This window comes from Monodelphis domestica, chromosome 1 (genome assembly GCF_027887165.1).
Source record: "Monodelphis domestica isolate mMonDom1 chromosome 1, mMonDom1.pri, whole genome shotgun sequence".
Classification (NCBI taxonomy): Eukaryota; Metazoa; Chordata; class Mammalia; order Didelphimorphia; family Didelphidae; genus Monodelphis; species Monodelphis domestica.
In genome coordinates, this window is record NC_077227.1 from 184413124 (window position 1) to 184429279 (window position 16156).

The 16156-nt window shown below is 35.6% G+C and overlaps 1 protein-coding gene and 1 pseudogene across 5 annotated transcripts in view; one reads left to right on the forward strand and one right to left on the reverse strand.

The window, feature by feature from the left end:
• The window catches only part of GALK2 (galactokinase 2), a 210383-nt gene that overhangs the window by 88542 nt on the left and 105685 nt on the right, over window positions 1–16156 (forward strand). For 4 of the 5 annotated variants that reach the window (XM_001369845.4, XM_007479936.3, XM_007479935.3 and 1 more), the window contains one exon: window positions 14800–14890. In XM_001369845.4, the coding sequence (XP_001369882.1) occupies window positions 14800–14890 (91 nt within the window). Of the gene's footprint in view, window positions 1–2256; window positions 2402–14799; window positions 14891–16156 lie in introns of all 5 variants that reach the window. The other variant, XM_056810174.1, reaches the window with a different exon arrangement.
• On the reverse strand, window positions 5002–8092 carry LOC100618264 (serine/threonine-protein phosphatase 2A 55 kDa regulatory subunit B alpha isoform-like; annotated as a pseudogene).

Consider the following 16156-nt stretch of genomic DNA (forward strand, 5'->3'; position numbering starts at 1 on the left):
CTTTCTTTCTTTTTTTTTTTTAATATTAGCTGCCTATAATATTTGTTTTTTAGTAATGTAGTTGTGGAATTTGACCATGATGATTCTTGGTATTTAAATTTTGGATATCTCTATTGGTGTTTTATGGATTCTTCTCTCCCTTCTCCCCCTTTCTAAATTTGATTTAACTTTATTTTTAGGTCCAATTCTCTTTCTCTTCCTTTTCCTTCCTCCACCTATTGAAAAGGCAAGAAGCATAAAACCTGTTATAAATACTTATAGTCATACAAAACAAATTTCTTTATTGCCATTGTTCCAAAAAAGAAAGAAATAGAAGAAAACATTCTACAGTCTCTACTGAGTCCATCAGTGATGTTTCATTGTGAGATATTTGGAGTTGTGATAGTTCATTATTTTGATCAGATATTAAATCTTTCAAAGTTGGTTATCTTTATAAATTGCTATTACTATGCATATTGTTTTCCTGGTTCTGCTCACTTTGCATCAGTTCATATAGGACTTCCTAAGCTTTTCTGGAGCCATCCTCTTTATCATTCCTTAGAGCACAATAACATATCACCAGTTTATGCTATAATTTGTTCAGCAGTTCCCTAATTGATAGGCTTCCCATCAGTTTCTAATTCTTTGCCACCAGGAAAAGAACTGCTAGAAATGTTTTTGGACCTACAGGTCCATTTCCTTTATCTTTGATCTCTTTGGTATATAGCCCTAGGAGCAGTATGTCTGAGTCAAAGATCTGTGAATACTTCCAAACTCTAGTTTGTCTACTTCCCATTACTTCTGGTTAATTTTCCTCCTTAAGATCTTGTAGTATAATATTCATGGTTTTATCTCTTCATTTTTTTGGTGGGAAAGGTCTACTGGCTTCAAGTTGACTCTCTTCCTCCTCTTCTCTTATGTATTCTTGCAAACTTCTTGTTTTATTTAATTTAATTAATTTTTCTTTTGCCTCTGCATTTTTGCATACCAATTCTGTCATTCTGTTTTTCAGCAAGTCCATGGTTTTGGATTATTTTTCTGTCATTTTAGGTTATTTATATAATTGCTAGTATTTAATTATTTGATTTTAAAGTAATATTTTATTTGTTTTAATCAGCCCGAATTTGCCTTCTCAATTTCCCATTATATGCCCCACCTCTACCCTACTAATTAGAAACAAAAGAAGAGTAAAACCCATTACAGACTTGCATAGTCATTCCAAACATTTCCACATTGGCTACATCCAATAAAAATTTCTCATTCTGCATTTTGTGTTTTTGACCTCTCTGTCAATAGTGGGGTAGCATGTATTATCATTTGTCCTCTAGAATAAAAGTTGATGATTATTACACTTATCAGACAATTCTGATTCTTTCAAAGTTGTTTTGTGCATTGCTTCCTATCAACTACTGTCTTGGCTCTGCCTCATCATTTAAATAATTTTTTTCTGTGAGAACTCTAGTTTCTGTCCTTTTGGCCCTCATTTTGTTTATTTTTTAAAAAATTATTTTATCTCATTTTAGAACCTTTCTGAAGGTTTTTGGAGTTGCTGGATTTTTACTTCTGGGGTCTTTGTAGAATTCTTTGTAAGACTTTTTCCTTGGCTAGAGGGTTTCGACTATATCTCCTTTATTGCAAAAGTACTTATTTTTTGTATTGTTTCATTGTATTATTGACTCATCTTTCTTATTTGTCAGTATTGCTTAGTGTCTCTGCTGGTTTTTCTAGGGTGCCCTTATTATAATCAGTCTTTCTTACTGGTAATACTTTCGCTTTAGCAAAAAAGGCCCAATCCTTTTGTACCCCTTCTCTATCCACTGCTATTTATTCCCTTTGGACCACTGAGGTTGGGTAAGATTAGTGACTGGTTACAACAGTGCCACAGGCAGATTTTGGGAGGCCCCTGCAGCTTCTCTTGTTCTCTATTTTTAACTTGTCCTTTCTCATAAATAGAACTATTTACTCCTATACCGAGTTAATGTTGTAACAAGTCCCACTTCACACTCCTCGATGGTGGCTAACTTTTTTCCTTCCTGATCCCAGGATTGTGGTTGAAGTGGGCCCCAACACACTAAGTGGTTGAGTAAGGGTCCTGTTAGGACACTGCTGAGGCAGTACTTCAAGAGACTGCTGCAGCTGGGCTTACTTTATACATTTGGTTCAAATCTCCTTCAATAGGCCTTTTCCTCTCTGTATTGTATTAGTGTAAGCAAGCACTGTATTTCTCTATCACTTCCTCTTCCATAGCCATCAGATTTCTCTTACTCCAACTTCTAGGACTCATTGGATTTATGGGCCGCAAGTCTTTAAAGGATTAGTAGGCCTTATCGGGACACAACCAAGAGGAAACTTCTGAAAACGTGTGTTGGAAGCTGTTGTTATTATCTGGAACTCAGCTCCAGACCAGAATGGAAGGCAATGGGTAGGTAGTAGTAGGTACAATGGATGCTTTAAAAAATATAACTCATCCAGATTAACATGGCAGCAAATGGAGAATTTGAACAATACAGTCTCAGAAAAAGAAATCAGACAAGTCATAAATTAATAACCAAATTAAAAAAACTCTAGACCTAGGTAGATTTACATCAAACATTCAAAGAACAGTTAAATTCTATACTACATAAATTATTATAAAAAATAGAGTAGACATCTTACCAAATATAGTTGTTTTTTGTTTTTTTTAAACCCTTACCTTATGTCTTGGAGTCAATACTGTGTTTTGGCTCCAAGGCAGAAGAGTGGTAAGGACTAGGCAATGGGGGTCAAGTGACTTGCCCAGGGTCACACAGTTGGGAAGTATCTGAGTCCAGATTTGAAACTAGGACCTCCTGTCTCTAGGCCTGGCTCTCAATCCACTGAGCTGCCCAGCTGCCCCCCAAATATAGTTTTAATACCTAAACTGAGAAGAGATGAGTAGAGAAAGAAAATTATAGAATATCTTTAATGCACTCTGTAAAAATTAAAATCTCAATAATAAAAATATATTTTATGGAGGTTTATTAAATATCATTAGAAATCAAGGAATAAAGAAGATACAAAATAAAGACCACATGCCCATGGCTGATAAGCCATTTCAAAATCCCCACACAGCACCATCACTGCTGATTCTACATCCGAGAGAGTGAGAGTCTCAACGACCCCTCCTTTTATCCTCCCTCTACCAGTTAGCCAGTTAGGGGGCAGTCCCCTTCAGCATAAGAGTATACACAAAACAAATGCATTCAACCCCACACACTTCAAATCACCACTTCCCAAAGTTCACTCTGGATCTTCTGGTGCATCGTGTGGTCTGTGCAGGCATCTTAATGGTGCCTTCTCCAAACATTTCACTTTCTGGATTTGGATAGGTATCATGTTTCTTATCCTAAATTTACTCTCAAAAAGATTTTAAACTTTAAAAATTCTAAGTAAAAGAAAAATAAATACATAACAGGCCCATGAATCAGGGCCCAATTAAAGTGATTTAAGCAATTATGCATTTACCCAGTCAGTAGCCAGGACTATAGAAAGTTTGCCACACCATGAAAGACAGAGAAGGGACTAGATTATAGGAGGTAGGAGCCAAATTTGAGATACTTGGTAGAATGTGGGACAAGGAAGACCTGCCTTTAACACATGTTAAACAGCTGCAACCTTGAACCCCAAACAAGTTTAAGTCCTCTTGTCTTGGCTCAAAATTTTCATCACTCCCATAGGAATTGGTTGGTCTCTTTGACCTTGTGCTCAATTGGCATGATGCAGTTTAGCTTTGTGCTTCTTTGGCACTGTGTAAAGGCTCTTTTTGTATTCTCTTGTCCTGGAATCAGAGAGAATCATTAAGCAAAATTTCATGATTTTTAAAAAACAATCAATAGCATCATTTTTATAGTCTAAAGCTTTTTGGGTATGCATTGACATTATAGCAAATATATTTTAAACTTATTGCAAAATCAAAAAAAGTTAAAATCTTCTCAATACTGATGACATGTGTTTCATATAAAAAAGGAGAGAAAAAATAAAACAGAAATAGTATATTGCAGATGCAAGCAAAAACAATAGTAAAAGAGTTTTAAAATTCAAAAATATATAGCTTATAATCATTGACACACTGTGTCAGCTAAGGAAATGTAGGGTACAAAGGTTTCTCACCCAAAAAATGAGATCCATTTCCTTTTTAACTTAACCACTGTGTGAGTACAAACAATTTTCAGAGTAAAATGGTAATATAGTAGATAATGCACATTCAAAGAAGTACCACAGTCCCCAAAATTCACAATAGCCCAGTTAATTACAATAGCAAACAAACCTACTATCATATTTCATATAAAGTTGCTCTATGACAAAAAAACCAAACCTATGAACTGATGGATATTTGTCACAATTTTTACAGACATAGCAAATATTTCAACCTTGGCAAATATATTTTTAAACAAAGTAAAACTTATTTGGGTATAGACATCACCAAGAAATCTAGATTGTTCTGGTAGAAGTAAATTAACTTGAAGAGGTTTTTCAGGAGCTCTTTTTTCGGCTTCCTGATTCATAGAAACACCTTGGTAGGAACATTTCTTTGTGTCTCTATCTTTTATACAGTATTCTTTAAAATATAAATATAAAAAAAACCTCATCCATTCAGAAACCACTAGTTAATTAAAATGATTTCTGAAGTCCCCTTAGAATCACCATTAAATTCTTAGCTTATTAAATTCTCTGAAGGTTGTTAGCCAAGCTGAGTCCATCCATCATCTATGTGACAACTAACAAATACAAAATGGAAGGAAAAACCTGTTTATGGGCTTTACAATATTTTTTTCAGAATAGATATTTTGTTCAGAATAGTTATAGGGGAAAGGTAATAGAATATATCTAATAGTTAAAACACAGATTAAAATGATCCAGTGTAACAGAACAGTATCGAATACATTAATATATGAACTTAAAACAACAAAATTAAATCTTAAAACAATCAGCAAAATACAATAAAATACAAAGACTTTTTTATTCTATGTATCATTTTTATTAATAAAATATTAACCATGACCATATAAAATGAGTGGTTGGGCTTTATAATTTGTAACACCAATGAAATAAAAAATGAGTTTGTGAGAGTCTTGTTACAATGATTAGTCAATAGCAGTCCCTGAGGGAGGAATAGGATTGGATGTGGTTCAGTGAATCGGGGAATCTCTAACCCATAGGGTCATGACAGCATATCACCACAGCTAGTGACCAATCCAAAGAAAATTCCAAAGAGCTACTGGGTGGGCTCAGCTTAAGACACATCTCAGTGATTCAGGAAACCATCAGCCTTGCTTAAAAATCTGGAAAGCTGCCTATTCAGCTGAGCTTCAAATGTCCCTGGATTAACGCCTGTGACATGATGTGGCAGACTTCAGCTTCCGTTCCAAATCTGAGGAGTAAATCACCTCCTGAAGTCACTAATGTACCTAAAATATTCAATCACATTAGTCAAAAACTCCCCCGCTGTCTTAAGATTCTAATGATTAAAATTAGTTCTGTTTTTAAAAACACAAATGCAGAATTCTTAAGTTTCAAGATACAGGAGCATTAAAAGTTACATAAAAGTATTTGTGCGTGCTTACAATCAGGCATGGAAATTTTACAATAAAAGTGTTGGGAAATTAAAGTGGAATGTTAAATAGGCAACTGTTTATAATCAAATCTTCATAACTGAAAGATTAAAAAAACAAAATGATGAATCATGAATACATATAGAAGCACTTACAATTCTCTCTACAAATCAAGGCCTAGAGTTCTATATTCCTCCCAACCAAAATAAACCATATTTTCTACCAATTTAAATCCCCCGCCCCCAAAATTATGTAGTTAAAATTTAAAGTCCATTTTTCTTAATTAAAGCTTCTGGCTGACTGGAGACATCACATTCTACTCACTACCAACAAAAATGCAGAAGGTGGCACCGTTCATCTTTGAATCAGTTATTTGTTTATGAAAATTTGTCATCTAATGACAATTACCAATATTTATTTCATGGGATTTTGTGACTTTGTGAAGCACTTCCTGATCATTTTCACCTTTTAAAGTCTGTCTTTAATTGCAATAGTTTTGGAAAGCCAAAGGAAAACTGGAGAAACATTTATGGTAAAAGACTGAGCTGTATTTAATAAAAAAAGGTCCACAAATGATACAGTGATGAGGTTACACAATTAAATCCCATATCATGACTGAAGGCTTTCGCTGTGTTTGACGTCATCACAATGGAAGGCATAAAAAAGTGGAGTAGACCAATGTTGATACAGTCCAATCTAGTCCATTAGGCAAGATGGTGCAAGTAGTCATTTAAATTCAAAGTGCTCTACCCTTACCTAAATGGCTAGCAGACATGGAGAACCCCACAGTGAATAATCACCCGAGCGTTCTCCATGTAGCTATAAAAATGTGTTGTCACATGGCACATTTTTAAACACTGGAAAGGGGTGCCACAATGGACCTCTCTTTCTCTCTCTCTTTTACAGGTACAAATGCTAGATTCAACTATCTCAACTATGCAAGAAGTAGACTCTTCTGCTAGGAATGCCAACCCTAATTTACTTTGTCTTAAAACATATACAGGTTGTTTGTAGTAGCTACAGCAATGATATTTTCCTTAGGGTGTCAAGCTGTGTGAAGAATTTTCTTGTTGAAGTCTAGGCTGTCGACACTAATTTCGTCTTTCTTTCGTTTGCCACTGGGACAGATTTTGTGTGGCTTCAAAACAGTGCGTGGCTTATTGTTTTCCCGGGATGCTTCTAGGGTGATGTCTCGTTCTGTATTTCTGTCAAACATTCTGAAGAAATTATTGTAAGATCCCGTCATGACAACAGTCAGATCCATTCCAACAACACTCAAATTTGTCAAAAATGCAGTCATTCTCATACAGCGAGCAAAGTTTACTTCTGAGGTATTCATGCACCTGGTAGGTTTCCACAGGTCTGTTTTCCATGTTTAAATCCCAGATTTTTACTGACAGGTAATTTCTAGTCATCATATATCGCCCACTGTAGCTGAATTTTACATCAGAAATGGACAAAATGATTTCAGAGAAAAAGTATCTGTTACTGGGATCTTCAGGTTCCTCAAACAATTTAGAATGCCAGTCACAAAGTGCAGACACCCTCATGTCACACCATCGAATTGTCCCTTTACTGCTGCTGTACACGGATGTGTTACAACTGTTGGGATAGAACTCTGCTGCCATGATGACCTCTGTCAGCTCTTCCATGTTGGCAGGTTTGATATCTACAATATTAAAATTTCTGTCCATAATCTCAAGGTTCCAAAGATTAATCCGCAAATCATCTGCAGATAGATATGTTTCATAATCACTATTGATAGAGATAGAGTTGATGTGATATGTATGTGCATTGGCAAATATTCTCCTTGGACTTGCCTCAACCATCAGATCCATGGGCCTAAATACTGGCACCTGTAGTTTAGTAACTGTTGTAGGATCCCTATACCAACCATCTTCTTCCTTTAAATGATATCCCTTTGGTCTTTTGTCCCTTTCAGATATTTTCCATAACTTTATTGTTTTATCATTGGTAGATAATAAAAACTGAGCAGCATTTTTCTGAGGCAACCACCTAATTTTGTTGATCTTTTCTTCAATTTCTAAACTTTTCAAGTAGTGAAACTCAGGTTCATGGCTCTGGAAGGTGCTGTAAACATTGTATTCTCCTCTACTATGTGTTTGGGTTTTGTTCTCCTGCTCCTGTTGGAAGATGACGACTCTACCTCCTTTATCTCCTGTTGCTAGCAATTCTCCAGAATGGTTAAATTCTACTGTAGAAATTATATCTGCTTCTGCTACATCATCATTGACTGCCCCTTTCACCTGAGAAAAACACCACTGAATATCATTTCCTCCTCAAGCTCCTGCCATGGCGTGCGGGCGATGGAGGCCCCGCCAGGCTGCTCAGGCTCTTTGGGCCGAGGCCGCCGCCCTCCCTGGGCACGGGGTGGGGGGCTGAGGGCGTGGGTGCGGAGTGGGGGGCAGCAGAGCCAGGTGGCGGCGGGGCAGTTCTCCTGGGCTTCCTGGCTCTCCACGGCTTCCTGGCTTTCCTTCTCTCTGGAGGCGCTGGTGGCGGCGGGAGGTGAGAGGCTCCACTTTCCAAAATACAGAGACTTTTATAAAACATTGGAGTCTGAAAAGGCTCAAAAATTTCACCTCCAGTCTTTTTAAAGTTCCTTTCTCTTTTACCTATTGAGATTCCTTTTGTCAGTACTGTGGTATTACCCATAGTGAGGGAGAACATGGGTTTTAGGAATCTTAAACTGGATGAATCTTAGAGACTGGGCAGGCCCAAATGGCAAAGGGTTGTAGGGGGATGAATTTCTCCCCTGAATCTCAGGCAAGATAATTGAAAGGATTGGTAGTAGAAAGAAAAAACATACTAAAGCAGGAAGCTGTTTGAAATAGGCAATGCACTGCTCTTTCATAGAATACACCATGCTTATAATCAACTTCTTGTTTGGAAGAATGTCTTCCTTCTCCTCGTACTCTCCCCCGTACTCCTCAAGGTCCTAAGGAAAGAACACCTCTGTTTTTACCAGTTGGTTTGTAATTATGAAGACACAGTAGCAGTTACCACAGCCAGGGACCTGGAGTTGGATGAGTGATTGGGGTCTGGGGCTGGAGGAAGAAGTATCAGCAAATCCAGAGTCAGCAGAGAGGAACAAGGAATGAAGGAGGAACGAGGAACAAAGGACTCAAGCAGCTGGGCGAGAGAAGAGGTTTATCTCTTCTTTGCCAAGAGTCCCCCAGCTAAAAATAGCTCAGCCAGTAGGGAGAGCAAGGAATTGAGCAAAAAGTAGGAAAAAAAAACACAATAGCTCCAAAGAAAGTTGGAGTTTGAGAGGGTGGGAGGGGTGGGCAAAAAGCCTTGGCAGGAGAAATAAGGCTCAAAAAAATTATCTAGGCTTTCTAAAAAAAAAAATTGTGAAAGTTTCTCATTCCTTTTGTTTGCCATCTATAAAAATTAAAGTCTCAATAATAAAAAAATATATTTTATGGAGGCTTATTAAATATCATTAGAAATTGAGGAATAAAGAAGATACAAAATAAAGACCATGTGCCCATGGCTGATTAGCCATTTCAAAATCCCCACTCACCATCATCACTGCTGATTCTACATCTAAGAGAGCGAGAGCCTCAATGACCAATCCCTTTATCCTCTCTCTACAGGAAGTACATAATGACAGGAAGTCAGTAGGCTCTTGGGACATGTAGTTCTTTTTTTTTAGGGTAACAAATTTACAATTATACAACACCAATACAAAAGATAGTGAGTAAAATATTAACAAAATTGGCTATAGCAACATATTTATATGATTTTTTCATTCTGCCCAAGTTAGATTTAAAACAGGATTGCAGGGTTGGCTCAGCATTAGAACACTAATTAAAACAGATCATATCAATATAAAAACATTAAAAAATCATGTGATTATAATCAGAAGGTCAAGAAAAGTTTTTTGATAAAATATGACACTAATTTATATGAAAATACTGGAAAGCATAGGAATAAATGTATAGTTCCTGGGTATTATAAATATTATACATTTACAACCAAGAATTAACCTCATATGTAATCAAGAAACAGCAATGACCTCGCTAATAAATCAGATAAAGTAAGAATTCCTGTTACCACCTTTGTTTAATATAGTTCTAGAAATTCTAGTTAAAGTAGTAGGAAAGAGACTGGATCTATCTTTTTTTTTTTTTAATTTAGGGAACTTTTAGATGAAGAAACTCCCTTTAATGATTCAGGTTTTATTACCTTCTCTGCAATTTATAGTCTTAGAAAGTTGGCTAAGGGACTTGTCAATGGGACAGATAGCTTGTATATGAGTATATGTCAGAAGGTGTACTTGAACTGAGGTTTTCCAGGTTCCTATATTAGAACTCCGTTAACCCCAATGCTATACTCTAAACGCTATAGCAAGAAAATAAGAAAAGAAAGTGGGGGAATAATCATAGGAAAGAAGTAAAATTTTTATTATTTGACGATGATGTGATGGTTTACTTAGTGATTTAATCATCCTTAATTGAAATGATCAATAAATATATCAAAATAGCATGAAATATAAGATACTCACATGATAATCAGTCTTCCTATTTAATATTAGACTAACAGGAAGTGATGGAAAAATGAAATTCTATTCAAAGTGAGTAGAATTTCAGAGATATCTGGAAATCCATATAACTTTTGGGACTTAAATGAAAACACTACAAAACACTTTTTTTTAAAGAAATAAGACAGAATAATTGGAGAAATAGTATTTGCTCATGATTGGACTCTGTCATATAATAAAAATGATGAATAAAATTATTTTTACAGATTTAGTGCCATCTCAGACTACCATGAGTTATTTTTATAGAATTAGACCCAAAAAATAACAAAATTCTTCTGGAGGAATAGAAGGTCAATCGTTTCAAGGAAAATAGTTTTTAAAAAGTAGGAATAAAGGGATTCTGGTAGTATAAGATTTTAGACTATATCATAAAGAAATAATCATTTAAACAATTATGATACTTGTTAAAAATAAAAAATAAAGATACTTATAAAAAATAAATCAAAAATCAAAAATCTGTATATAGCTAGAACAGATTAGTTGAACAAGACCTAAAAGCAATTCAACTTCATATACAGCTAGTTAAACTGACAGATACCAGTTACTGGGGTAAAGACTCTTTATTTGACAAAAATTTCTCAGAAATAAAGTAGTGTGGGTGAAATTACATTTATAATGATGCATTTTCTAAAGATCAAATCATAAAAAATATGAAAGAGAAAGGAAGATAAGTTTTATAGCTGTGGCCAAAGGGATAATTACTACTTAGAAAAAGAAAAAAAGTTGATCATAAAAGATAAACTGGACAATATATAATATGTATATACAATTTAAAATTGTAAAGTTTCTGGATAAACAAAAATAAATTAAATGAAAATGGGAAGGGAAATAGCTGAGAAAAAACTTTCATGATAAATTTTGATATAGGCCTAATATCCAATATATATAAAAACTGGTACAAATCTTTATGAATAAGAGCCATTCCTAATATAGAAATGGTCAAGTATATGAATAGGTTTTTCTCAAATGATTAAATGCAACAACCATATCAACAAAAAATATTCAATCACTAATAATAGAATTGCAAACAAAGACTCTGGCAGAGAGATGATGGACTAGAGGTATAGGATTAGGCTTGACTTCAGATATGGCCATTGTATTGTATTTTGCTTGACTATATAACTATTGTAAGAGAAGACTTACTTTGAGGGGAGCAGGAAGTAGAGTAATAGGTAATGATAAACTGGGGTTCAAATGCATTGATAAAACATTTTTTTAAATGCATAGAAGAAAAAAGTGCTAGAGAACATTGGGCAATTTTATTACTACCTTGTCAAACTATATGTGAATACATGTGTGTGTATACAGACACACACATGTATTCATGTATAGTTTATATATATAATATATAGTGTGTATACATATACACACACATGTATTAAATTTTAATATATTTGTAGATGTAAGAAGATCCCAAGTATGGTAAAGACTGTCCCTTTCCTGTAACATGGGGGTGTTGTGTGGTTTGAAGGGAGGTGAAGTAAACCTCTCTACTCTCTTCTTCCCTCAACCTTCTTCAGAAGAGACTTTAATTCCTGTGAAGGAAAAGCAGGGAGTTTGGGCTGGAGGTCACTCTACCCACCTCAGAGAATTATATTTAACAGCTCCCTTAACTATCATTAGTCTGGGAGATATATCAGATTCATGATTGAGGGGGAAGAAGACTCTAAGCTTTATAGCAGAAGCTTGACTTTTTCCCACTAAATGCTAATCTATATTGAAAAATACCTAGCTAATAGCAAAGAAATCAGAGCAAAATAGAAACCAGAGAAGGTATATATAAGTGAATATATACCAGACAATCAGACAATAGTGTGTAAGAGTTCTCCTATTGGGAGTAAGGTAACTCACCGTACCTGAAAAGCCCTAGATCTCACCAAAGGAGAAACTACCCTAAGTCTCTAGTGTATAAAGCTAGAAATAGAAAAGTGATGGAGACTGCCAACTCTTTTTGTCTTCCCAGGCTTTTAATTTAACAACCTGAAGAGGGCTTGACCTCTTCCATCTTCCTTCTCAAACCTGAAAGCCAGAAATATCCAAAGCCTGCTTGAAGAGTCCTGTAAAGGACTGAAGAAAACTGAAACTATCCTCACATTGGCCAGGATATTCAGCTCCACCACTGAGAAAAAGTCCCCACAAGTGCCTCTCTGTCTCTGACTCTCTCTGTCTCTCTGTCTCTGTCTCTCTGACTCTCTGTTTCTCTCTCTCCCCTCTCTGTTTCTCTGTCTCTCTGTCTCTCTCTGTCTCTGTCTCTTTATTTCCACGCCCTTATAAAACTGTAAGAATCTCATAATTTCTTTCCTGTTCTTTGTATATTTAAATGTTTTTGTTTCTTAATGATGTTTAAAATAGGGGGAAAAAACCAGGAGCTCCACTATTCTTTACATTGGACTATGATAAAACCTGAGTATGACCTTTTATCATAGGATCATCTATCTACATTTTATAGCAGTCTGTGGTAGATATTCCTGTATATTCAGTAAGTACCAGGAACAGATCTTATCTATATAGCTTTTTTTGAATTGGCTCCATCTCTGCCCTGAGTCCCTTAGATATGATAGGAATCTTTTCACAAAGCCCATTCATTCACTTTCCCTCCCTTTTCTGAATCTTTGAGGCTGCAGGGCCTTGGTGAGAGGGGACCCAACCCCATTTTCCAACTCCTAAGAATTCTTGGTCCCCAGATCTCAAGCTTTGCCCGTCACATATAGATAGATAGCTGGCCCTGGGGCTACTACTTGAGATACAGATATGGCTCTGTGGAGCTCAGTCTCTCTCTCTCTCTCTCTCTCTCTCTCTCTCTCTCTCTCTCTCTCTCTCTCTCTCTCTCTCTCTCTCTCTCACACACACACACACACACACACACACACACACACACACACACAAGAATAGTAAAGGGAAAGAGCAGTAGGAATGAAACTGTATGGGGTAGTGGGACTTCCAAATTGTTCAAGTGAATCTGACCTAAGAATGTAATGAGAGGTGTATAGGGAATAATGTTTGTGGTGTATTAGCTTCTTCCTTCTTTCCTTCCTCCCACAAGAGTGGGTAAGTGTAGGAAAACCTCCCGAAGTTTTGGAGTCTGAGTCCTTACTGTCTTTGAACTAGAGTTCTTTGGAGGTTGTACTTAGTCTGTATGGTGGGAAAAGTCTGTACTTCTAGGTTGAACTTAGATTTTGACCTAAGCTTGGTTGTAAGAGAGACATTTTCCCTTGTATGTAGTGCTAAAGTGGCTGGAGGGACATCATGGTGTGGTCTGCCATGGAAAGAATGAATAAAAGACTATGTGTAAGAGATAATTTGGAGAGGAGATAGATGACAAGAAGTTTCTTTCCTAAAATGTATTCCCTAGCTCTTAATGTACCACATATATATGTATATATACATACACACACATATATATAAAACCTTTAAACATATATATTAACCTTAATATAACTAATCTGGATGTGAATTTTATGGCATCATGTCCTCAAAGGATGGATAACTCATCATCATTGGTAATGACTTACAGAAGTCTTCATTTGTACAATTGTGAAATCAAATCACACTTTGAGAATTTTCCAAAATCATGGAATTTAAGGGAATTCTCTGTTTTCATGGACATGTTTCCCTAGTGAGTATTGGCTGGATCTTACATATATGCTTACAATTTGTATGAAAGATAGTACAAGGTGATAGACTTTGCTAAGCCTGAACATTGAAGTCAATCAGCAGGCACATATTAAGTGCCTATTGTGTTGTAGACTTTGGAAATACAATAAAACAGTCTCTACCATCAAGAGAACTGTATAGTTTATCAGAGAATAGAAGAGAAAGCTGGTAGTTCCTTACATAAGATAGAATTGCTGAAGTTTAAATTTTTTTTTATATGAAGTCAGTGTCCTGTGTTTCAATATAAGCTTACAAATTTTGCACTTTGAAAAATCTTTTTCATATTTTCAATCTCAATTTCCCATATTTATTTGCTATTTTAAATTTCACCATTTTTCTGGTGTCCCTTTTCATTATTAAAATACACAGAGGCTTCCCCCCAAGTAGGTCAGTGTATTTTTATATAATAAATATATTATGAGAGGCATCCTGGCATGGTGATTAGAAAGCTGGCCTTGGAATTGTGATGATATAAGTTCAAATTCTGCCTCTTTTGCTTACCTGTATGATACTGGAAAAGTTATTTAATCTCCCTGGCCCCTTATCTGCTACTACTATTACTATTATTTTGACTTTTGTTGCAGTCTTTTCTAAATAGAATATATACCAAAATCAGGTATGTGGATTAATGACAGGTGTGTGAAGGCAATTTTGGGACTGGATACTTCTTTAGTCAGGAATGAATGAATTGGGTTGTGTAAAATCTCAAGGCATTTTCCCATCATTATCATGTGGTTCAACATCTATGGAAAGAAATAGTAGAAAGCTGTTAGAATACAATGGCTTTTCAGAGTGTCAGGAAATAGTGAAGTTAGTGGGAAATAGTTCAGGTTACTTGCTACTATCTTTCTTAATCAAAATTGCTAGGGATGTTGGGATGTTCCTATAGAGCCTATAAAATGTTTTGAAAATGTGTCTAGGAGATAAAAATGTTTTCATATTGTCAGAAGGTGGCAGCAGTCAGCCATTTGTTTTTTGAGGAAATGAATGATTGACTAAAAAATAAACTTGATGTACCTTCTATTTCTACAGGGATTTCAGTACCAGTGTAAATGACATTCACATTAATAAGACCAAGCCTCAGTGGCACAACTATTTCCTATGTGGACTTAAAGGAATTCAGGTAAATTAAATTAAGAAAAATCCCTTCAACCAATTTTAAGAAGACAGCAATTGTGTTTTAAATGTTGTTATTAAGATTTTTCATTCTTTTGCTTATAAGGGGTAATTTTAGCTTTCATTGGACTAATTTTCTGTCTCTTTCTATTGTAAAGGTGTTAATTGAGTCACTGGGATCTTAATAATAGAAAGGATGGGAACAGGAATTCGAACTTTGGTAGAAGAGGGGTTGGGCAGAAGTGCCAGTAGATACATTTTCTACAGGGCTTTTTTTTGGGTGGGGTAGAGTGTGGGGAAAGAAACTTCCAGTATCTGTCTGTGGTGGTCATCTAGGGTAGCAGTAGTCATTTTTAGGGATGGACTGTTTATAAGTTAGGGGCTTCCTGGATTGTAATTATATATTTGCAGGTCCAGACCCATGATTTCACTGGAGTATGGAGCTCTCATCATTGAATCTCCTTATGTATAACTGGATGAGCTTCTCCTGGTAACTTATAGTCTTAGACAGTTACATGAGGAACTGAGTGGTTGAGTGACTTCCCATGATCACTCCCTGATATGAATCAGATCTGATCTTCCTGATTCTAAAGATCATCTCTCTACTGTATCCTACTTCTTGGATTGTATGTCATCATTAAATAGTTCACACAATCAGAATAGAGACATGATGAACTGTCAAAACATACATTATTCTGACTTACATTTTTGTTAATGTTTTTGTTGGAAAAAATACATTCAGACACATTCATTTATACTCTTGTTTTAGGGTACATATATAAATGTTCTGTATTAAAAAAGCATTTTTTATTATTTAGATTGGCTTTCACTAGTATTTAGAGAAGCAATGAAATTGTATTATACCAAATATTTTCTTAGAAATGTTGCAGAACTAAGTTGGATATCATTGGGTTTTTGTCTTGAGAACAAGAAAATGAAATTAAAATCATGGTTATTTTGAATTATTCAAAGCATTCAAATGGCAGGAGGCAGACAGGCAAGTTTCCCTGCTGAGCACTAGTTTATGTTCCAATAATTCTTTCAAATCTATTAGCACTATAAGGAAGAGAATGTAAACAATGCATGTTGCCCTTTTGAGCCTGTAATATGTTTTGGGAACATGGTGACTGAGCCATTATTGTTCTATAGAATACATGTTATACCATGCCAAAAAGTCCAGAGTAAAGCTACAGTGGCAAATGCATTACAGAAATGCATCATATCCTTCTTTGCTACATTATACTTTATACCATGCTCAATCGAGGTAGCTTTC